Consider the following 25,199-nt stretch of genomic DNA (forward strand, 5'->3'; position numbering starts at 1 on the left):
GAGCACCGTGGGGCACCTGGTCCAACCTGCTCGAGCAGGCCCATCCAGGGCACAGGGTGGCGTCCACGCGGTTCTGGAATATCTCCAGTCTGGGCGGCTCACCGGAGATACTCAGTGATACTCGGCTGCTGCTTCTGCAGGAAAACTGGGTCGTGCGTGCGGGGAGAGCCAGTTGCGCAAGAAGTTGTGTCCGGAATTGCTTTGCGGGTGCAGCCGAGGCCGGGGCTGCCCGCAGCGCGTCCCCTGGGGGTGCCCTGTGAGCCTCGCCCGCCCGGCCCCGGCCTGAAGGATCGCGCCTGTGGAAACAGGGATTCAACACTCCCAGCGGAGAATGGAGCTGCCGAGGCGCACCTGCGCTCCCTGAATCACCACAGGCACACAGGGCCTCCGGTGTCGGGGACTGCAGGGAGATAAATTAAAACTGGTGGAGCAAACATCCTAGAAATACATATATATACATACGTTCCTGCTTCCCGGGGAAATAAACTTGCCCACTCCATCTATGACAGGAACTTCGGGGTTACTGAATAAAAAAGTAACTCTAAATCTCCCTAAGAACTTAGCACTTCAGAGAATAGGTCAAGTACCAGTGATGAATAAAGTAGCTTCAGTGGGGCAGTAATTGCTTAAAATACCTTGTCTCTACATCTTAAATCTATACTTACAAGAAGTATTCAACTGTTAATTTCAAGATTAAAAATAATTTAACATTTTTTGGTATCACTGGGATCTTTAGACGGAAGTTTTGTCCCCCTGTTCTTTTACAAACATGCATAATACTAGTAAAAATTCTTGGAAAAAGTAGAAAGGCCCACTCCTCTTCCTCAGCAGAATGTTGTTGGGTTAGTATTTTCCCCATGCATCCCTGCCATTTGAGAGTGGCAAGAAATCCATTCATTTAACATGCTCTGTTTGATCCCTGGATAGCTCATACAATGCTTAAATAGAGCTTTAAGGTTACTTTTAATTTCTCCCAAGCATTATATGAAAGTATATTTATATATATATATATAAAACATAAATTACTTTTGCACCATCCCCCTCTCAGACACTCTTTGAATGGAAGAAAGATTAATTACAAATATGAGCTACTTGAAGAGAATGGAATAAAGAACAAAAGAGCTCTTGCTGTCTCTAATAAAATTAATTGTGATCCCTGTTTTGGTGAATTTGAGTGCCAGGGAGGTTAGCATACATTGTACATCAGAAGCAGGCACAACACTGCTCTGTCAATGAGAACAAGGTTTTCTTCAAAAATTATCAGATGTTAGAGAATATATTTCCAGCAATAATGCTTTCCACACATGAACTGTGTGTTTGGAGGGTTTTTTTCTGCTGATAAAGTGACACAGATCAATTATACTTGTTTTCTCGAGAAAGATACTCTTCCTAGTAAGTCAGTTTTCCAAAAGTTCAGGTTTTTTGAGGATAGCTGATGCAGGTATAGTGGTATAGTGAGAGATGTACCATCAGCTTCATCACTCAGATCTCTGGTGCACTGCTTGCCTGCAGTGCTGTTGTCCTCTGGAGAATAAAAATGAGAAATTGAATGAAAATAGTTACTTCTAATATTTTAAATTACATTTAACATTTTCTCCATATGTCTCTTCTTGTGTTCCTGTGAACACGTTTTCCCTCAAAAATGCACTTACCAATAAAGTGCATGTCAACAATATGGGAAATTTATATTCCATTCCTGCAAGCAAATACACGTCCTGAGTACATATTTTCAGTTGTGGCCTGTAAATGACCTTGCAGGAGGTGCAATCCTACGCACCAGGAGCAGCCAAGCAGCTGTTCCACCCAACTGGTTGCTGCCAAGAAGGTGCAGTGGTCTCAAGTTTTGACAAGGAAGAAGCTGAAATTCTAGGAAAATTAGTTATTTCAAATTATTATTTAGGATACAACTAAATATCTGTTGGTATAGACCTTTAGTCATCAACTTATAAGAAATTTTTGGAGTACTCTGTTTTAATGAACTACAGCCAAGTTTTGTGGTTATCACCCTGGTTAAGAGTAGTCTGACATCATGAACCTTCTACAATTACCAGCCCGGTTGACACATCTCTTAGGTACTTCACTGCCCTCATTGCAGAGGCACTCCCAGGGAACTGGCTGAAAAATTAGTTCCTTCATTATGTTTAAGATATCAGCAGTGTGACAATTAGAACAAGACGTTCAAATCTTTAACCAAAGACAATTGAGAAACTGTGAAATAAAGATACTATTTCTTTCCTTACAGCATTGTTACAACATATAATGCAATCGGGAAACTATTTAATTTTGTCCTTTCCTCATGATCATGATGATAATTGCTTCCATTGGAACTTTGAAGAAGGTCAGGACTATCAGAATTTTTACTGGAACATTTCCCTCTGTGACACTGAGTAGGAGCAGTAATTCTTCCAATGTTACTTTTCACATATTAACTAATCAGAAATTAAAATAAAGGCAAGTGGGAAACAGAAAAATACAAACAAACCAAAACCCCAACCCAAATCACCACACTTCACAGGATCCTAAAATTCCATGATGGCTAGGGAAGTTGCCTGGGGTCCACTGTGGACAACACTGCAATCAGGTACTGGCTGGACATACTATGTAGCTATAGATAAAAACAAGATGCTGGGGTACATTTGGAATGAGATGAGACAAAATACAGAAAATAAAAACCAGGATGTGTCAGCTGGGTGGTGCTTTCTCCCATGTGCTTGTTGCATGTCACATCTCCCCCCTAAAAAATTACCTCCAAAGGTGAGTATTAAAGAAAGCTGCTACACACTATTTGGTATATGGAAAACTGCCCCTATTAAAATTGGAAATCTGAAAAGAGTGAAGTTTGAAACTTCTTGCTTGGCTCAAGAAAGTAACTTGTGGGACATGCAAAGAAGGCAAAGTCAAGTTCTTCCGTTCTCCTATGTCACACATTGTTCAGGTAAATTCAAAACCAATTAAAATATTTCCCCCCTACACACATCAATAAATTCTTATCCCACAATACCAGGAAAGTAATGAATTAGTTTAAAAAAGGAGCTGTACTTTTTTATGACTAAGAACAATAGCCAGTTGCATGTTTGTGCAAACATTTGCAATAGAATTCAGATTCACACTGAAAGGAAGGGGAAGGGGAGCTGTGGCCCGTGGTGAGGAGGCAGGTGTTTGGTGTGGGGCTTGGGTGAGCCTGGCACTGCTCTCTGACACTGCTCCTCTTCTGGGTTACAGCGGCCACGACTGGGGCCTGATACCCAAGCCAGAAGCTACTCCTGCACTTGTGACTTAAATATGCTGATGATTTCCTTCTTTCTTTCTTGCTTCCCCAGACCAAGGGAATGCAGACCATTCCCTATCGTACCCCTTGGCACCTGGCCTCCAAAGCTGGGTTGTTTGCCATCTCCAGTGGGAATAGCAGAGTGGCCAGGATGGAGAGATTGCTAGCTGACTCAGGGCAATGATTAGTGGTCTTTCTAATTGCTTATAACCATCCTGTTTTGAACATGTGCCTCAGACATGTCAGCTGACTAGTAAGTACATCCACAGCCAGAGAAACCCAAAGTGGGTTGGGTAACAACACAGCTCCCTCCACCTGAAAGATCCTTTGCACCTGCTTAGGCAATGATTCCTGCTCTTTCATGTATGTGCCCACGAATTTTTTGACACTACATCCCACCAAGAGATCGTTTCCACATCCACAGCAATTATCTGTAGAAGCTCCTCTCCACCCCAGTAACATCCTTACGGCAGGACCTTTCATCCACCCAACACATGATGGGCTTGAAAGTCTTGTTACACATGATACAGGATGAAAGGTGGTGATGATACAGCACAACCAAAACTGTTTGATGTTTAAATTGCTGGCATGAAAGGGCACAAGGCCAGCATTAAAACATTTCTGAATTAAGTGGGACAAGAAGCTGGGTACATCAACCCATCCTCTGGCCATTATTTAACTGCGAGGTAAATGGGTTTAATTGGGAAGGAGGAAATGCAGAAAAGCAGCAATTTTATCTGGCTTTTAAACCTTCGCATTTGTGTACAGAAACCATAGCCATGAGAAGAAATAAATAAAAGCAACTGCAGAATTAAGGTTTTATGCAGGCATACAAGTAAAAAAAACCCCAAACATTAAGCATGGTTTTCTTAAGAGCATCTTATATCAAAGAGGGCATCAAATATTTATTCTTCTAGTTTTATATAAAGCCCTTAAATAAAGGCATTTTTCTTGTCTTTCCCTACTTTGCCAGAATCACACTGAGACAAAGTAACCTATCTGCTGATGTAGTTTTGGGTTAATTATACCTCCCAAGTTTATCTGGAGAGGTTTGTCATAGATTCCTGAATTCCTGAATTAGCAAAGGAAAATATCTCCAACCTGTCCATAATGAAAACCAGTCTTTTAGGAAACAAAGCAAGTGATTTAATTCTTAGTTTCTACAGAGCCATCTCATTACAAATAATAGTGTGACAAACAAATGCTAATTATTTTGGTTGCCCCTTATCTCTCGATGGTTAAAAGTAAATAGCTGTAAAGTACATTATAATTTCTTTAATATATTTAGACACTTTGATACATGTGGGCTTGCATTTATACGTATGCATGGTCATGATCTATCTATATGTCTGTCTATATCAAATGCTGGGCTATACTGAGAATAAAACAAAGCCATGTATGTCTTCTGATATTTTTGTAGAATTTATTGTTTCTTCCAATAGTTAACTGTAATATATACAAAGAGAATATAGCAAGAAATTAGTTAATTAGTTCACTTACTTGCCATTTTGTTAAAAAAAGTTAGTACGATGATCTAAAACAAACAAACACTTCAAATACATAAAAAAGCATTGAAAATTAGAATTTTGAAAGGAGAATCTACTAATGAGTAATGTTATTTAAGGCTAGGCTACTGTACTGCTGTTACAGATCTATTAGTCAGCACTTACCGAGACATAAATGTGTCAGGCCAGAGAACACATCTTGTAGACTTCTGCTGAATTGAAACCCAGACCATTATCAGGGTGGTAAATGGTTCTGGTTTTTACCTTTTCTTTTATATATTGCCTGTATTGTTTACACATATATTTGTAGCTTTGTAGCTTAGCCTCAGCATTTTCCTAGGCAGGAGGACAAAACAAATTCCAGGACCCCTATTCTATCTTGCTTCTCCTTAGAAACCAAGGTTGAAACCAGCTTTTTGAGACATATTTTTGTAAACAGGGCTTGGTCCACACTGAAGGGGGAGAATTTAGAAGCTGCTGGAAGTAGGGGGATTACTTCACCAGGCATGTTGCTAATTGTGAGGCACTTGTCAGATATGCCAATTTGCAAAATCTATAAAAATTTTACACACATCACACAAGGCATGCAAGATCAGTGTTTTCCACCTCATGAGCTGTACACCTGGGGATCCTTATATAAAGGTACCCCTTTTTATCACCCTGTATCTGGCTCAAATTTTTAGGATGAGAGAAAAAGGCATCAATGGCATAACCGCATTCTTAACACAGCCCTGGGACTGAGGGGCCGATGCAGCTGCTACTGCCTGGCAGTGCACCAGACACTTTGCTCCTTTCCATGTAACAGATATTGCAAAGTAAAAGTCAATAATATGTGACTGGCCAACAGTTCAAGGATGCATCTCACAGTCCAGCAACAGACTCCTGCACATAGGGTTATTCTTTAAATCCACGAGGTTAAAATTGAAATCCTGCACTTCAGTACTACATACATCACTCCACTGACCACCAAGATCACCAAACAGCAAGGACAAAAAAATACTGAGGCAAAAATTGAAAAAAAATTAAAAGTTTACTAGAACAATTCAGGAAACTGAAAGCTTTAGTGATTAACTTTGATAACAGATCATCTGTAAGTGATCAAATAAAAATGTAGGGGAACTTTTCACTACACTTTTCTTATTCCCAGATTTTACAATCTTTCCTCTTCATCCAGACAGATTAAATTTTAAAGATTCGATATAGGTATTAATTAATACCAACTGGAATTATAAACTAATAGCTGAACATGATTGTTCAGTGTACAGAATAAGTGGAGATGTTGGTATCACAGAGCTATTCTAACTTAACTTATATTATTCCTGGGTGATCTTTGCCCTGTTTCCCAAAGGTTAATTAAAAAATCTGCAAGTTTATTGTTTAAGAAAATTCGTGAACTATATTTTGATTTGTTGCCAAACTGTACTTTCTGTCACAGTGTATCTACAGGATGATGTTATTTACATTAATCTTTGGTTTTGTCACTGATTTTGTAGCACTGCTTTGCTGGATTTTAACATCTGCACCATCCCAGTGCTTGGAATGATGTTGTTAAGAAAACACCAGCACACTTGCTTATGTAATATGCTATATTGACACATTTGGGTAAAAAGGCATGCAAAATTCACCACGAACATGAGAAGGTCTACCTGTGCTCCTCTCATGTGGCAGCTGGGATGCAGGAACTTTCCCTCTTCCCATGCACTATAAGAACTGCTAGGCACTTGTAGCACCTACCTAAATGAAAGGCAATAGGCCAGGCCTGAAAACTGCAGGATTATGGAGAATTTACTTCCATTTTCCAGCTTAAAACCAAACACCCAGATTTGAAAATATTAATATGACTTTTGATAAGAGACTTTAAATATCAGAGCTCAAGTCAGATTCAGCCTTGCTACATTATTTGTCTTTTTTAAATGCAGATTTAAGCAGTGGGTTGGTTTCTTTTATTTTATAGATATACTTGATTTTCACAAAAAATGAAGAGAAAAATGAAATTTTTATATGAAGGAACCATCTTCTATGAGAAATGGAATTTAATATCTATGACCACTATATAGGTTATGCTTACATGAAAAGAAAGATGAGGCTTGATGTACAAGCCCCATGCAAATAAGGCCATCATACACTTGAAAACATTAGGAATGATCAGGCTTGTTTTTAAGAAAGTGGATTTTTGGAGCAGTGATTTTGGAGCTCTCAGTCATCCAGAGAATACTTGCCACTATCAGAACAGAACTACCCATCTTTTTAGAAGGTGTCACATCAAACTGTACAGTAGACAGATCCTAATATCTCCATCTTAAATCTATAGCAGTTGTATTTATAAAGAGTAACCATTGAGCTGTGAATAGTCTTATTTTTATAAGGATAACAGATTTAACTTTTGTCATCTTTAATTAATCCCAGATATAAGAAGCTCCTCAAGTGCCTCTTATTTACTGTGACTTACCTCGCATCTATTAACTAAGTGAAAAACACTATAAAAATACAAATTGTGCTTAAAATGGTTTGCAGTTGAGAAAGTGTATGGCAATAAACTAATTTAAGAAGCCAAATGTATGCAGGTTTAAAACAATTCCTTTTCCATAATGAGAAATAGAGGAGAACTTTCTGTCCAAGTTGCTAATGGAGACAATTTTAAATAGTCCTTTCTTACAGTAACAGCAGTGGAAACTACTTAGCTCTTTTCATTTCCCAGGAGATGAATATTGACTGAGTAATTACAGCTATAATCTCTTCAGTCTCTTTACAAAAGTTTTCTGCAGAATTATGTCATTAAGACAGAGCTTACTGTATGTAACATGCCTATAATTCAATTGTGCTTAATGACTCTGACCTACTTAATTTTACCCATTTTCCTTTGTATTTGGAATTTCATGAATGCTTTGTCATAGAATTTTATGAAATAGATGACAAACAGAACATAAAATTTTCATTTATCTATATATAAAGGTGCTGACTTAATGGTATAACCACAGGAGACATCCAAATGCCTACGAAGAATAAAAAAAACCTTTTAGAGAAAAAGACCCTATGTTTAAATTTAAATTCTATGTTTTAAGCACTGTGAAAAAGTGTATTTTAAAGATCTGTCAGAAGCATATTTACTCCTCACTGCCCTCCCTCCAAATAAATGAGCCAATTTTATACATATTTACAGTATTTAATAAAGATGTCCAAGCCAGTGAAAGTTTTTACATAAATGTTTCAGCACTTAAAATAAGGAGAAGCATTTAATTTGTCTCAACTCAGACAGTAAAATTAAATGGAAACATAACAGATGATAACATAACATTCCTTCTGCAGAAAGAATGCATTAAACCATTTCTCTCAGTATCTCAATATGATTAACAACCCCAAATTTAATTCAAGCAGTTACTAACTCCATCCTAATTTAAAGGCTTAAATGTTTGCTGTCTGACTGATAAATAATCAGTTTCTTTTGGAGTCTGCATTAGTATGTTTTACCAAATCCTCGAAAGTTATTCAATAGGGTTTTCTATAAATTCTTTGGCTACATACATTAACAAAGTTAAATACATGTGAAATCTACTAACTACAAGTACCTTAAAAATAGTACACATTTACAGATTATACAGGGATCAGAGTGCAAATGTCAAGAGAGAATTGTTGTCAAGGACTAAGTTACTTAAAGCATCCATTTTTACATCCCAAACAGAAGGCAGTTGACAAAAAAAATTGTGGTTCTTAGATTTAGAAATCTCTTTGAAGAGCTTCTTGATCACCTAAAAATGCTTCAAACTGAACCACTGCTTCATGTAATAATGTTATCACTTTTAATTATAACCTGCAGTATCTGCCTCCTCTTTTTTCTTTTGAAGACTATAAAAGTTCGGAAACTGCTCATATAAAGAACAGAAATACCGGTTGTATTCCCATATGGAATTATAATGATTTTAGATTTTTTTTATGTCTTCTGAAGATATTTTTGTAAGCAAAATATGAAAGCAGAAATCCATGTCAGTCCTCCAAAAGAGCTTTGGGCTATAGTGATTCTGTGAAAATATTTAATTTTCTTCTTGCAGCATTTCTTCTATTTCTTTATCCCAGTTTTCATCACGCTTCTCTGATTCTGTCACCACCTCATACTCTTGGAGCTCCTGTTGTAATTCCTTTTCCCAGTCAGCAGTTTCTTCTAAAAGATACAAATGATGTGTAAGAATTTAACAGATAATATTGAATATTGCTTATTTATATAAAACTAGATGAATTTGCACTGAATCTCTCTTATATCCCCTACACTTTAAGGAATATTCTCCTTAGAAACAAAAGGAACTTCAGAAATTTCACCTCCCTATTGATCACAAGTAGGAATTAATTAATATACAAGGCTATATTCCTACAGGTATACTATAATAAAGATATAAAGAGCAAATACACAGCTAAGTCATGATGAGTGTCCCTTTGCAATATAATTTTCTACAGTCTTTTACTCTACTATCAAGTGAATCTCCCTTTCCAATTTTAAATCTCCATAAAAAATAAAGTTTGTAAAAGTGTGGATATACTGTTACAGAACAAAGAAATCAAGATCAAATAGTGTGGCTAGTTTATAACAAAGAAGAAGGCACTCTCCTCACTTGACATTTGTAGCTAGGCAACCTCATTTAATCAGGGTTAAAGGTAATAATATTTCATACTTCAGGGCAAAAAATGAGTCAGAAGGCATTCCTGTGCTGTTAATCTCTGTTTCAATTATCTCTACCTATCATAGGCAAGAGTGTGGGGGAGGAGATGGGTGTTTGATGTGTTACATGTTGGTTGGTACTTCAGCCTAGATAGGGAGGTACGAAATTCCAGAGTCCAAGTCAGCCCAGCCAGCTGAGATTTCTCTGGACAAGTAACACATTAATGACCTATTAAAACACTTTTCATCAAAGAACTAGATGCAAGAAACTGATAGTACTCATTACAATTCCTCAAGCTTGGCTATGGATTGGACAGAAAAAAAAATCAGAAAACAATGATTCAGCAAAAGCCAAAGCACATTCTAAGACAATTCTGCAAATTTTGTGATAAGCATCTACATATACAAGTGTTGTCGTAGTAAATGATATATGGCCAGAGTTACATCATCACAGACTGTTTTTATGCTCTATACACTGATATTAGTTCTTCTGAATTATTTTACTTAATAAGCTCCACTTAATTTCTTATTATTATTCTTAGAACTATTTGTTAAATTTTAACTGTTCCAAATGCCTGTAAACCTTCATAAGCAGAGGCCACTTCAAGCTCATAGTCTGTTGCAAATGTTGCCTTTTTAGCTGCTGCCAAAAGAAGTAAACAGAGCCTGACTTTCAAATACTGTACTTTATCTACAAGGATGTCAATTAAAGAAAACAGTTATTATGCAGAAGAACCTATAAAAGAGAAAGGAGGAGAGAAAAAGAAAAAATACCCCACACTCATTTTCATAAAAGAGCAACCTAAACGTCTTAGATTCTTTGGATTTAAATCACTCACAGTTAACATTTTGTATAAGATGTGGTGTGACCATGGTAAAAATTGTCATTAATTTCTGCAATATCTCATTGATGGTTGTTTCATATGCTTCAGACAAAATGGTCACAGATCTTTTCTAAATTGAATTACAACTTTTTTTTTGTCTTTTCTTTTAAATCAACCTGTCTTAGAATTGCTGTATGTAAGAAACAGAGGTAGTAGGAGCTTTACCTTCTACTGCTGAAGTCTCTTCTTTCTTTTTATCTAGCACTAGTTGTTCCATTTCTTTTCTTAGATCTTCCTGATTCAGATTACTGGTATCAAAAGCATCACTCACAAATTCTGATACACCTGGACTTGTGGAAATCTCTTCCTCATCCTGCAAGAAGACACTTTAGCATAAACTTATCCAGACAGGGTAAAACAAGTCATCAATACATACTTCCACTCACATGACTGCTTTTAAATAGTTGACAAAACCCAAACACATTACTCTCAGAACTATTTTTCTTTATTGGCTACTTTTCCTTAAGATTATTTTTGCACAAACAAAAATTTTACATAGCTGTAATGAAAATGATCTGCCTTATATTCTAGGCTTTTTGTGTTCTCTTAACAACTTTAATTCTTAGTTTGTAATCTTCAGAAACAATAATAAACTCCCAAGTAGTTTAGAACAGGACTTTTAACATTAAAATTTTGACCACAATTCAGTAGTAGTTTTCTACACCAAAGTAAGATTAAGAGAGGACTATTCTTTGGAAATCTTTGCCCGCTGCATATTATTGGCAAGTGAATACACAGCTCTGCTTCTGCCAAGAGTGTTCTCTGGCACCAACTTTACAATCCAGAAATGAACAAGGGTTATTATGTGTCTAAGGTAAAGGTTTTTGCAGTACCAAGCAAAAGTGAAATAAAACAGTGTTGCTATTGAAATGCATAATTTAGGTTTTCTATACTTCAGCCTGACCACAACTTGAAGAGTTGAACAGAAGATGGCACACAAATATATTTTTATGAAGGTACTGCTAGTGTGTCAATGTAATGCTAACCTTCTACTCCAAACATTTTGGAAATTTCACTCTTGACAGGATACTGTGCAGGATACTAAGGACAACATTCTTCAGATAAACTACTGTTTTTGCTACTGAAAATGAATTTCAAGATTGTACGCAAAAAAACTATTATCACAGCAAAACAGCAGCAGGTTAGTACTGTCAGATACTGTATTATTATGGTTTCATATAGCATAACAGCAGAACTTACTCAAAAAGATGCATAGTTACTTATTAAGGAACAGCTTCACATGCTAATCCCAGATAAAATATAACAGCATTTTTACCTCTTGTGATTTTATTTGAGGCTTTATTGTAACAGGTGGTGTTTTTGGCCGTACTGTTTCTATCAAGGGAAAAAAAAAAGGTAGATAGCATTTAAGTATATAAAAAACTCATTTATTTTGCATAGCTATTAAATATACAGAGAAATAATGTATTTTAAGGAAACCTTGTGGTTAAAGGCTGAATTTAGCCAGGGGTGAACCATTTACAATAACGAAGAAGAACAATTTTCTATTCTTAATTAAGACAAATTTAGCAAGCCATTTTCTCATTATGGCTCCAAACGTAATAGACAGGACTCCTCTGTCCCTCCGAATGACATCCCAAGCTCTTTAAAGTTACAAATGCATAGACCTGGTCATGAAATCCAGTCACTGTTTATCACAGAGGTTCTCCAACTCCCCTGGCTGGGTACTACTGCTGACATGGGTGCCAGTTAGCTCTTGGGCAGACCAGACTGCACATGTACTATGCACATCCCTAAGGGCACATGAGAACAATGTTCTGCAGCCTTACTTTTCACATAGGCAAAGGAAGTCACTGAGAAACAAACTCTAGAAAGCTGGTCTCAATTTCCTAAGAAAACTCACTGTGCATTCTGTATTTAAGCATGGTTCTAGGAAGACAATGGTTGTTTACAAGCAAGGTTAGATCTTTTTCCTGGCAGCTAAAGGAACTTTTTCCCAGTTTTCTTCCTCATGCAGCTCTCAGGGGAGAGGAGTTACAGTGAAGAGCTAGGTGGCTGCAGGAACAAGTAACATACAGGAGCTGTGGTAGTGGCGGAGTGCTTGCTTAGCAGTTCTCTTTGCTTAAACATGCAAAGCAGCTCTGAGCTTGCAGCTCTGCTTCCTACAGGGTGCCCAGGTGGACTCTTCCTGCTAACTCAGCAATTTCTGATTTTTTTGGTGTTTCATTTTTAAAACTAGACCAGTTTTAATTAAAACCATTCTCCAATTGATAGCTGTTACTGCTTTTATAGCTCATCTACTCAATGCCCGCTGCTCTGTCCTATCTTCTCTTTTCCTTCCATTCTCCTGCCTCCAGAGGATCTGTCACTGAACCCAACGCTGCAGCCAAAGAGGCTCCAGCATTCCCTGCTTGGGGAAGCTGTAGGACATGGCAGTTACTCTTTGCTGCTCAAGAGAGGTGCCTCAGGTCCCACCTGCTGCTCTGGTGCAGAAGGGACACAGCTGCTCTGCACTGGGGCACGGCCCAGTCAGGTGTGACTGACACACCATTAGCCTCATTCTGGACCAACTGGCCCGACATCATCTCCTCCACTGCGGTGTGTTCTCACCCCAAGGTGACTTAGTTCTTAACTACAGAGCTACTAATACGTAAAGAAGGGCTAGAACTTGGCATTTTGTTATAGATCGTATATAGCCTTTACACTAGAATGTGAAATGTCTTCCATTTGTCTCTTCTCTTTTCCTTTCACATCAACCACACTCATTTAACTTTCTAAAAAGAGCAGCTAAGGAGACAGAGAAATGCAAGGCTAACAATTCCATTTTATAGACACTCAGCTTTAAGAATAAGCCCTGAACATTGTGAAGAACTACCAACAGGCAATTACTTCCACTTTCAGCCTCCAATTAGGGAATCCAACTTTAAAAAAGGTTACTTAAACTAAAAATAACACCTATGATTCAGAGCTGACCAAATCTATGCAATTTTTGAGTCAAACAAAACACACATTTACTACAGTCTGGTACATGTATATTTGTCATTACAGAACATGCAGTCATTAGTAAATCTATCTGCATACCCCACACTGGTGGTTTGAATGGTAGAAGAGCTGCAACAGACCAAGAGACAGTGGAGGTTTTTTTTGTTTTGTGTGTTTAAGATATGTTTTTCTTTAGTCACAATGGGAATTTTACTAAAATCCAGCAACTTTCACTTTGATTGAATGTGGTACTTTCCAAGGGTTTGGATGATTCAAATATAACATTTTTGTTGTTTAATAGGATCTCTTGACAAGTCGAGACACTTCAGGTAAAACAGCCATAGTTTTGAGATGGTGAACAACTGTCCCAAATAAAAGTAGTGGGAATTGGTGCCTCTTGGTCCACGGTATATTCTGGAGTAGCCTGTTCTGTCAGTATTGCTTGGATGGTAGTGCTGACAGGACAGGCTACTACAGAATCTACTCAGAGAAAACTTTTTCCACTCTAGATGGGGACCTCGCCTAGGCTGACAAAAGCACACTCCAAACAAAACCTATGAGAAGCATGAGACAAACTGACAACAAAGGCACATATGCAACATGGAAGTCCAGCTTTGTAATTTCATCTGCAGCCTCTCCTTCATCCCAAAGTTCAGCTACCCATCCAAGGAGCAAAGGCCCAGCTGAGTAACCTTAGCTCAGACTGAGCAGAAGACTACTAAGCTGTGCAAAAGACCCATGAAAAAGTCTGTAAAAAGACTAAAAGAAAGGTGACCCAAGAGGAAAAATACCTACATGGAAAGATATAATATTCAAAAAGGAGGAAAAAGGAGTTAACTTGGCAGTGATCAGTTGACTGTCAGTGACGGCAGCAGTGTCAATAGGACGTAAGTATTAGTGGATTTCATGGATGACAATTCATTGATATAGGGAATATGAGACCCATTCCAAGGTGCAGCAAAGGCTTTCTCCTTCTGCCCAATGCCTACCCAGCCTGCCAAAATCCTTCCTTTTAGGTGTAAGGTGTCTTACCAGGGGTGGTGACTGTACCTAGGCTAAGCTAAGATTTAATGAGCTACTGGTTATCTTTTGTGTTTCTGCCAGCTAGTAACTGCTATATACTCTTTAAGCCACAGATATTCCTGCTTGCAGAATCTGTTAACATGCAAAAAGGTCCAATGGTTGGTAAGAGGTTCAGTAAGAATCACCTGTAGAAACTGATCAACGTAACTGAAGATGCCTTTGTTGAAGCAGCTTTTTCATCTCAAGGCAGGTTGCCTCTCAATCCCAGGTAGCCTCCTGGCCCCCATTTTTTCTGTTTCCACAATACATTACAGGCCTTTCCACACCCTGCACTCCACCACCACAGTAGTTCTACTATCACTCACTAATTTCTGTTTGCCATGAGAGATGAGCAAAAGCCAAGAGCAAAGCATGTGCCAGCTGGCTGGGTTGGATAGTACCTGTTGTCTGATCAAGTGAACCAAAGGTATCTCCTACTTCTTTCTGACAAGTCAAAAATCACATCTAAGACCACTAATGGTAATGAGCTGTTAGAAGGCAAATAAAACATTTATTGTCTTTAGATTTCCACTCTTCTGATGAAGTTGGCTGAAACTGGAAAACAGCTTAAAAGTACCAGGAGCCTCCTTGTCCCCAGTCTACACAAAGACACCAAGTAAGGTGAGAGAAGCCCTGATTTCATAGGCAATCCAGGATAAATATGTAACTCCACCTGATGTATAGAGTGAGCATTTGTTAATGCCTTAAGATTTTTAGCTTTTTTTATACATTTGTAGCTTTGTAGATTTTTGATATACAGTTGTATATTTCTAGCATTTTCTCACAATTTAAAACCCTTTCTCACATATTATGCTACATTCTTTAAATTCTGTTTGGTCTTATTTTCAAGAATAGCTTCTAATAAGGACATTCTGTTTTGCACCAGCACATGGGCTGAAATAATAGAATACATTGTAGATATAACAAGATATAGGGTTAAGAACCCTTGGAAGGGCTCCAATGGGGCAGATCCAAGGGTGGGTTACCAGGGCAACTATTCCTCTATTGGATGTACTTGCTAGACATGTTAATTAAACTTATAAAAATTGTGAAAATGGGACACCGCACATAGGTATTATAAGTGCAACTGAAAGCTTTCATTAAAAGACTGCTCTTTATGTTATCAATTTTAATATTGTTTGGAAAGTTTTCCTTCCAATTTTAGGCAACAGCGTGACACTAAGTTAATGAACAGTGCTAAAACAAATGTTTCTCATACCTTTCAGTTCACTATCCTCTTCTCTGCCTTTGCTCTCTTCCTTTCCTGCTGCTTGCTGTTGAGCTGCAAGTGCGGTGAGTTGTGCAGACTGTTTAATTAGGGACACCCTGTAAAAATAATTTCTCCAGAACACCTCCTCCTTTACACTAGAGAAAACAAACAGATTTTGGTTATTACATTTGGAATTTGGTTCCTTTTACAAATTAGCAGTGAAATAAAATTAAATATGCAGAGAGGAGGAGCAGACATAGCTGCTATTTAAGTAAAAACTGAAAAAAAAGAAATTTGTGACATTAACACATTCTGAAAAGTCCATCATTTTAGAAGTTCCTGATCTCTCACAAGACATTTGCAATGACTTGACCTTGCAACAGTCATGTTCTAATTCTAGAAAAAGCTTAACAGCATGGAGCAATACATGGTATGGAAAAATGTGATGCTTTCCATCTCTCCTGACAAACTGTGTAAACAAACCCAACAAGTCAAGCAACCCCATTCTCCTCCCCTCTAAGCCAAACACTCTATTATTGTCAAACTATAATTGCCTACATCTTCCCTAGACATCAGGTGGAACGGGAACATCTGTGGTGGGAGAAGCCATTCCTAGACTGCAGAAATACTTTTCCGCTACCTGCACATCTTTCAGCACATCCAAAGAATCTTTAGTAACCAGAAACTGCCATCTTGGAAATGACCAGCTCTGTTAAGTGGGACACTATCCCCTGCCTCAGGTAACATTTCCCTCTGAAATTCCTCCAGCAAGAAAGGAAAGACCCAACTTTAACCCACAGGCAACAGAAGGCAGAAATGGCAAGATCTGTGGGGAGGAACTTGCGTAGGTTAAGAACGAATGGAGTTACCTTCACAGTTACTGTTCAGGCAAACAGTGACCGCTGAGACTAAGAACAGGTGAAAAAAATATTAAGCAATGTGGTAGAAAAGGCGAGGATAGCGTGACCAGAGACTGAAGACAGCATCAGGGAATATGGGCAGATCTTCAGAAATGACAACAGAGAAGAAGGTAAACAGAATGAGGAGCTGGGAAGGCTTATAAGAGGAGGAGGTTTAAGACAGAAAATGTCACAAGGAAAGATTTTCTTTCTGTCTTCACCCTTAGACAAGGAGACTAATGTTGAGAACTCCCACTTAAATATGAAGTTGAATTATCAAACAAGGGACAGAGTCTGGGACTGGACAAGGAATAACAGCTGTGGAATAAAGCTCTACAACACAGAACTTTTCCCATTTCCTATCCAAATCCAGTTTTTTGTGACACGTTCTATTACCATTTCTCCAGGAGCAGTCTCTGACTATCTATAATCACCTTTTTGGGATGTCAGTTACACCAATAGATCCGAATATTTTTATTTTTGCCTTTATCTTTCTTTGGAGAAAAAACATCATTTAATTTAGCACACTGGACATGGAAATACTGAGAGCCTCTCCCATACTTGAATCAACAGGTCCTTATTAGTTCTGTCTCAGAGACACGCTTTTTTTCTTACCTCAAATTGCTAAACTGCAACACACACGCAATACTCTATGTGTTAGACACTAGCATAAAAATGTATGTACACATCGGAAGAACATAAAGAACTGAAGGAAGTGAAAGGAACAAGGAGTAATTTATGGGTATTTACAGACACATTAAAAGCATGATGGCACAGTTACCAGCAGAAGTTACTTACTGTTTGGGAACAAGGTCAAATCTCATCCTATTGAGAAGCTCATCTTCTTGTAACATGACCAGTGCAACAGGGTACATTTGATCAAAGTCAAAATGAAACTGCACACCTGCTGGAGGATCCCGCAGAAAATTCCGTTTGTCCTTTGAAGAACAAATTTATGGCCATTAAATGATATCGGAAAAAGGACACCACATTTCACACACAAGAGCAGCAAAGCAATCTGTAAAGCCTTTATAAAACTAAGAACTGTATTGAGGATCTGCTTTGGTTCAAGTTCAAACTGATAGAAATATTTACTCTTGCATATGCTTGGTGTGGTAACAGACATATTAAAAGTATCTTGAAAACACATCATTTAATAAACTTACTTAAAAAAAACAAACCAAAAAACAAACCAGTAGTTTTAATTTCTTCAAGAGAAAATTTCAGCTCTTACAGGAAGAGAAACACTTACTGCTGATAAGGCCAGTATTTGCTGTTGAATTGTTTCTTCGTCATTGCTGTAAGCCCAGGGAGGCAGTGCTGCTTCTAGTGTTGAAAGGAGGAAGATAATTTCATGTATATTACTTGGAAAAAAACCAACTCCAAATAACAGACCTTACATAAGGCAACATAGAGTGTCACAAAAGTAAGCAGAGTCACATCAGTAGGCCAAGTCATTGTGTCTTTTTCCTAAACTAAGTCCATGGCATAAGAGAGAGACCCTAAGAATGGATCTTTGCTTATCAGAGGTAAAAAAAGTAACTAAATAGCTGCTGATCTCTTTTATTGTAAAATAAAACTGTGGAGATTTCTTTGCAGCATGCACCAGTCAGAATTTGGTGCCTCTTAATTTAGCTACTGAAGCAGGGCTGTATAACTGGTGAAGTTGCCTGCAAATAGTATTTCCAGATGCACTTTAAATGTGTAAACTTTGCCTAAATTAAGTTTGCAAAGTAACTTATACCTAGAAGATGCAAATTCTTTAACAATGGAGAAAAATGTTATAAATTTGTTATGAATTACAACCCCTTATAGACTGAGCAAGCCTACCCCAGTTCAGCTGGTTTGTATCATTATGCAAATACTTTCAAAATAGTTCTTTGGGCTATACAGAGAGGAAAATAAACTGTTGTAGATGTATAGACATTTATCAATCTCTTCACTGCAAATTCAGCCTACAGAGACAATATGATGCATCTGTAGCAGATAAATAATTCTTGTGCCCTTAAACTAACAACACTTATTTGCCTGTGCAGCTGGGATCAGCAAGATCTTTAACCCACATGGATCCACATCAGATGCTGATGCTACTTTCAGTCAGGCCATCTGTTACTCCTCCTTTGGCCAATCTAGCAACCTATTTGCATGAAGCTTCTAGAAATATATTAAGAGAATCCCAAGTTTACTAACAGACAATAAGACAGAAATACAGACAACACAATCCCATAAGGAATCTTGCAAGAAGAAACCAGACCAACACATCAACTACAAACACTGAAATTTTTTATCAAAATCCATTTAAAACCAGCTTATTTTAAAGATTAACAGAGTCCCTCACTATATACTCAAACTGTCAGAAATTACTGCATTCACATAACACATTAGACGATGAAAGATGAAAGTCAATGACGAAACACAATGTGAGAAAATAACTTTGCTAGCATGGTGATCTTTGAGTTTATTTCACAGAGCAGAATTTGGTTAAAAAGCAAATCTAAACCAACTACATAATGTAACACTAACCTCACTTAAAAATATAATCTTGTTATTCCACCATATGCATTGAATTCTGTTATAATGTATTTCACTAAATAGTGTTTTGATAGATTAATTTTAGATACAGCTCAATTATCCAGCTTTCAGCAAGGTTTCACTTGTGATGTTAGGCATCATTAAAAAAAGCATACATTACCTGATTTTTTGGTTTGCTGCTCTTGGACAAATTTCTTCTGTTCCTTCTGAAAGTCTCCAATAATTGTCTAAATTAAAAATTAGGGAGCCACTATTAAAAAAACATAATTAAAATTCACTCTTCTTGTTTTATATAAAGTCAGAAAGAGCTTTCAAATACATTGCATATTCTTATATTCATGGTGGCCCTTCCTGTAAGTTAAAAGTCTTTCATGTAAATCATACACTTCCTTTTACTGAAACATTTGATTCTGCATTTAAAACTATTGCATATGCTTTCAAAATTGTATTTATAGTTTTATTAAGTTCAGGGGACAAGTAAAAGAGATGGAAAATCTTAGCTGTTAATTTGAACATTGGCATACTCTGCATATCCACTTACTGTCCCACCATATCAAATACAGACAAGGCAGACTGTTCAGATTTATTTCAACACGTTTTTAAAGCACTAACACTTAGAGATACCCTTGGCCTTACAGAAGTTTCAAGAGTTGCCTAAGAAACATATCCCTTGCAAGAAACTGGACTTTTAAAACTGTAAAGCTGGATTCCAGAACACCTGCTTAGCTGAAACAAAATAATTTTTCCACTTATCTTGTTGACAAATTTTCATGAAAAAAAAATGTTTAGAAATATTCTATATTGAATTTAGAATTTTAAAAAAATGGAGAATGGTCTCAGAATTTGGAATGCCATAATCTGGAAATAAGAATGCAAATGTTCCATGGTTGAAAGCGGAGGCAAAAAAAGATGAAGCTAGAAATGAATACTTAAACCACTCACAAAATACAACTTTTATGTGGGGAGGTCTATGAATTAACAAATTGCCAAAATGCACAGAAGTCTTCAAGCTAAATCCTGATAAATTCCTATACTTTTTTTTTCTTCAGTGACCCAGTATTTCAGTTTAAGATTACTATTAGTGAGAGAACTACAGTAGTGTCAGTTATTAAAAAAAGATTATCGTAGTTCCTTCTGGCTTAAAGTCATGTTACTTTTTTCTACTTATTGAATAAAATAATTTATATGATATTAGAAGAAAGCTTTGTGATGATACAGATATAATCTTGTTTCTCTTGTATGTAAAACTGATTAATCGGAACAGGGAATTCATATTACTCTAAGGCATTTACAGAAAAAAGAAAACGGTATTTTAGGCATAAAATATGCCATAGGTACTTAACTACAGTTTCTTAGGAGCATTATTATTAGTGTGTTAAATTAACAAATAACCTTGTTACTTGATTTCCCCTCTGATGTAGATCAAAATTGCATTAGACTCTGTTATTACTGTAGAAGGAAACAGATCTCTCCTATTATTATTATACAGACAACTGTCCATGAAATCTGAAGAAAAAATGTAAAATGTGATCATAATAGAAATTATTTGATGTCATTTGATGATTCATTTGGAATACAACATGAACACTAATTATATCAAGAAGTAGAATTCTATTGTATTAAAAAAAATAAACAAGCAATACTGTAGTTCCCCAGAAGGGTTGACAGGAGCAGGAAAAGGGGTTTGCCTGTGTCAGACACTCCTGGATGCACAGCCCTACTACAGCTGGGATGGTTTGGACCAGTTCCCTTTCCCTTCCCTTCCAAGATACTTTCAATAGTAAACACAGAACACTTCATGGCACTTATTGCTGCCTTTCTCTTTTTTTTTTTTTTTTTTTCTTTCTTTCTGCCAAGTTTGTGGCTTAAAGCACTGGAAGAACACTTGCTGGCTCAAGTTAAGCAACTGGCTGACAGACAGGAACAGAGAGGGCAAGAATTACGTGGCAGGGTCAGGGTGGGGAAAAGAACAAGACAGTAACAAGGTGTTTCATTAGCCCACTGGTTCTTATGAAACTGTACCTGCATACCCCATGGTCCTAGGATACAATATGTACAATGCCAAGCTAATTCTGACTTTTGCACAGAAATTATTTTAAGACACCTCATTCCTTTTTCCAACTAAATAAGCTGTGGGGCAAAAAGAAAGCAGTCCACACATCTCGGGACAGACGTCCGCCAACTGCCTGTCTCAAATTCTTCCAGCCCTTCCACCTACATCAGCATTTCTCATATTTTCTTCTGGTCTTTCTCCAGGGTATCAACATCCTGAGGGAACTGAACAAACACAGGTGCAGCACTGAGAAAAGCAGGGTGACCTTTTTCTGGCAATTGTACCATGAAAAACATTTCTGTCACATTCATCCCAACAAGAGATACACAGTATCTCTTGAAAGACAAAGTATCTAAAGACAGCTGAAAAAAATGTTATCAAATGTCAGATTTGCCATATGTTGTAACAATGGTAAGCAAACAGATCTTTCAGATCAAGTGTCTAGAAATAAATTACCTTATCGATGATACTGTCAATTTTTCCTTCTTCTACAGACTTCTTTATTGTCTGTGCTGTTTCAGCAACAGACTCAGATATCTTTTTCGTAGCAGCGGAGGCAAAATTGAAGAGGTAACCTTTCACAGGCAAAAAAAGAAAGACTTGAGAATAGATTTCTTTACATCCAGTTCTCTTTGTACATTTATTTTTCCTTCTCTTTAGACATTTGGACACCTACTTAAAAGTTTCTTTCAAAATAACTTAACCCAGCTTCTGGCCTACAAAAAACTCCTAAAATGCTATTTATCCTTTTCTAGTTTATATTCTTTAACAATGATGATGATCACAAGTTTCTGTAAATCAAATATTTGTACATTTGAACCTTGTTTACTAAATCAAACATTGGTAACGGTCCCTGAAATACTCCTTTCCAATGAGTTTTCTGAAGCAATATGTCTTTCTTGATTTAAGTATTTTGGAGACACTAAGCCACAAAGTAACTTAGCCACAGCATTAAACACACATTTTTTAAAGAAAATCAACATGCACAATGAAGTCTTGTAAACTGAGGCAACAAATTCATGAAAAATTTCAGGCAGGTAGCACCTCCTTCAAAAGCCTTAGCCTAGAAGCTTGTTCTGATATTTGCCCCTTTTCTGTTTTGCATTGTCTTCCTCTCTTTAGCTCCATGAAAAGCACTGTGGCCCTGCTGGCTGAGCCATATTTTCTGAAAATATTCAGTGTCAGAACAGCAATGAAGAATATTCTCAAAGACTCACATTCTTTGTATCAGCAGTGCTGAAGTGAAGAGAGGTGGCAGGGAAAGAACTGCATAACATAGCATGGCCATCTGCACCATATTATTCTATTTTAATTAAGGAGAACGAACTTGCAAGAAGCAAGATGCATATCATAAACCTTCAGAAACATCAATATCAGCTTATAGACAAGTGATTTTAAAACATTGGTACTATTTCTCAGATGGCATGGTGTCACAAACACTTAATTATATCTGAACAGTTGCATTACAACTGCAGTACCTCAGTTCCAGTACACACATTGTGTCAGTGCCATAGCAAATAAAATAATTGCAGAGGGGTCTAGATAGATTGAAGCATTTAGGCAAACATCAGTGGCATGAAATTTAACAAGAATAAATGCTGGATTCTGCACATGGGATGGATATAAACTGGGAGAGGGGTGTCTGGAGAGCAGTCCTGCAGAAAGGGATCTGGGAGTGCTGCTTTGCAGTCAGCTCAAAAGGAGTCAGATATATCAGTTATTCCAGAAAATCACCTTTGACTTTTATACAGGGGGTTGTCAAAAAACCCAACCAATCAACAAAAAAACACCAAAAAACAACCCAAAACAAACAAACAAACCACCCCCCCAAAAAAGCCTAAGAAACAAACAAACCCAAACAAATAAAGAAAATTCCCCCCCACCAAAACCCAGCACTTCTGTTTCAAACAAAAGACCACCTTCCTTCTCAAGAACTCTCAAAACAATCCAGTTTCCCTATGGCTTAGAAATGTAAAAAATAATCTTATAATGAAAAAAAAAGTTCCTTTAACACACGGTTGTAAGTCACTGGTAGAATGAGTTATTTTGGAATACTGATGTCACCTTTTGCAAAGCTGACTATTCTCTGTGGCGGATAAAATGGTCTCTTCTTATGATATCACCAAATCAATACCAAAATATGCAGAGGTCTAGCCAAGCCTTAAGACAATTTTTTTATATGTAACTTCTGCTTACAAGTCACAGAATGGTGGTAACCAAATATCCTTGAAGTACTTACTAGTATCTTTTATATCTGTTATCAGGCTTTATAACCCATCACATGATTCAGGTATAAAAAAAGTTTAAGTTCCGCATTTTAGATATAGACACAATATATGACTCCCCTTATGAGAGCAGAGGAAGCAGCAACCTACTGGACTGCTTACTCCCTACCAGCTTGTATTGGCTGTTTCATGCATCCCTGGAAAGTCTCTCATATCCTATTTAGGTACAAAATGTGCAAAGACATTTACTGTCCGGTGACACTCTGGCATTATTGCCCAAAGTGGTTTTGGCCAGTCCTGGAATCACACTGAAGAGCAAAATGTATTTTATTTCCAATAGGGGGAAATATTCTTTTGAACAAAGGTACTTTTAAAACTGCAGAAGGGGTGGGTACTTAGCCTTAGAAAAATAGGATTAGTGGTGGAAAATAATACTTTCAAATGACTAAGAAACTCATCTTCCATTTTACAAGTGTATGCCTGAATTAGGAATATGTATCTAGCAATATTTCTATTATTAGCTCACACTGGCAAAACACTCATAATTTCTGTAATGGCATGAACGTGAGCAAAAAGTAATGTCTATAAAGCTTTGGTTTTACCAGCAAAATTCTTTATTTGCCAGGGGATTATTTTTATACAGCTATTCAGGTTGTCAGCCATACAGAGGTTTCTAGGAATATGTGTTAAAATAGCAAGAAAGCCTTTTCACCTCAACCTGCCCTGGTGTCACAGACAATGTCACTGACCACTTAACCAAATTTTCACTTACAGAGCAAGTTATGGGATGGATCTTTATATAGATAATAGTCAATACTTATTCTTCCCCTGAAACTCCAAGTCCTTTTTCCTTCCTGAACAATCAGAGCAATTTGCAGATTAGAACAATCAGAGCAATTTGCAGATTAGAATCAATTTACCACAACCAGACAGGTATTTGACCAAACTACACAGACTGAACTGCTGCAGTTCAGACTGCCCAAGACAATGCACAGTAAAGAACCAGCTCAGATTAACCTCTCAGAGGATACTGATCCGGAATTTCAGAGCACCAATTTAAAAAAACCCAACCCGCCCCTCCCCAACCTTTAGTAATGAGTTTAGGTCTGTACTTTGGGTTAATTTTACCCAATAATTCACAACAGCAAAGCAGGAATTTTACTTATAGCAAATTACAGCTTTGCCCCATCCCTGGCAGCGTTCAAGGCCAGGCTGGATGGGGCTTTAAGCCTGCTCTAGCAAAAGGTGTCCTTGCCCAGGGCAGAGGGGTTGGAATGAGATCATCTTCAAGGTCCTTTCCAATCCAAACCATCCTGTGATTTTAAGACTGCAGACGCGTTCAACAAAATCATCAAACCCCACTATTTTCCTATGAAAAAACCACAAACGCCCATAGCACCCCATGAAGTACATTATTCCACGTAGACAGATCTGTTCTCTCCCCCTACAGACCTCCTCCCACACTGCCAACAGAACAGATACTTAAGACAAGCTACTCCTTTAAAAACAGCTCTGAAAGAGGCGATAACCGAGAGGCACACTTGCAGCCTTGTTTCCTTAGCCGCGGGACACTCACTGCCGAATCCCTTGGCCTGGCTGAGCAGCGCCTCCGAGTCCCCCTGCAGCTCGCCCTGCTCCTGCCCGGCCAACCCCGCCTCCTCCTCTTCCTCCCGCTCCGCGGGGCCGCTCCTCTCGCCGGCGGGCAGCAGCTGCTCCTCGCCCGCCCGCTCCAGCCCCAGCCAGCTGCCCAGGCCGCGCAACATGGCTCCGGGCTGCGGCCGCGCTCGGGCCGGGCCGGCGCCGCTGCGGAAACCGGGCGGGCACTCCGCCGCTTCCGCGTGCGCCACTTCCGCCGGAGCCCCCGGGGCGGGGCCACAGCGCACCTGCCGCGCCAGGCGGGGGTGTTCCCAGCGCCGGGCGGGTGTGTCTCCCCAGCGCCGGGTGTGTCTCCCCAGCGCCGGGTGTGTCTC

At 38.1% G+C, this 25,199-nt stretch overlaps 1 protein-coding gene across 1 annotated transcript; it reads right to left on the reverse strand.

Annotated features, from left to right (window-relative positions):
- Positions 1-4,677: 4,677 nt before the first annotated feature.
- Positions 4,678-25,007, reverse strand: SYAP1 (synapse associated protein 1). Its single transcript, XM_083855705.1, has 9 exons — positions 24,806-25,007; positions 21,461-21,579; positions 19,112-19,178; positions 17,672-17,745; positions 17,218-17,357; positions 15,530-15,675; positions 11,582-11,640; positions 10,471-10,618; positions 4,678-8,929 (listed from the first exon to the last, which is right to left on the reverse strand). The coding sequence occupies exons 1-9, from the start codon at positions 24,990-24,992 to the stop codon at positions 8,802-8,804; spliced, it is 1,068 nt and encodes a 355-aa protein (XP_083711831.1). The 5' UTR covers positions 24,993-25,007; the 3' UTR covers positions 4,678-8,801.
- Between the last annotated feature and the right edge of the window lie 192 nt (positions 25,008-25,199).

Source organism: Zosterops lateralis (genome assembly GCF_965231275.1).
Source record: "Zosterops lateralis genome assembly, chromosome: 2".
Taxonomy (NCBI): Eukaryota; Metazoa; Chordata; class Aves; order Passeriformes; family Zosteropidae; genus Zosterops; species Zosterops lateralis.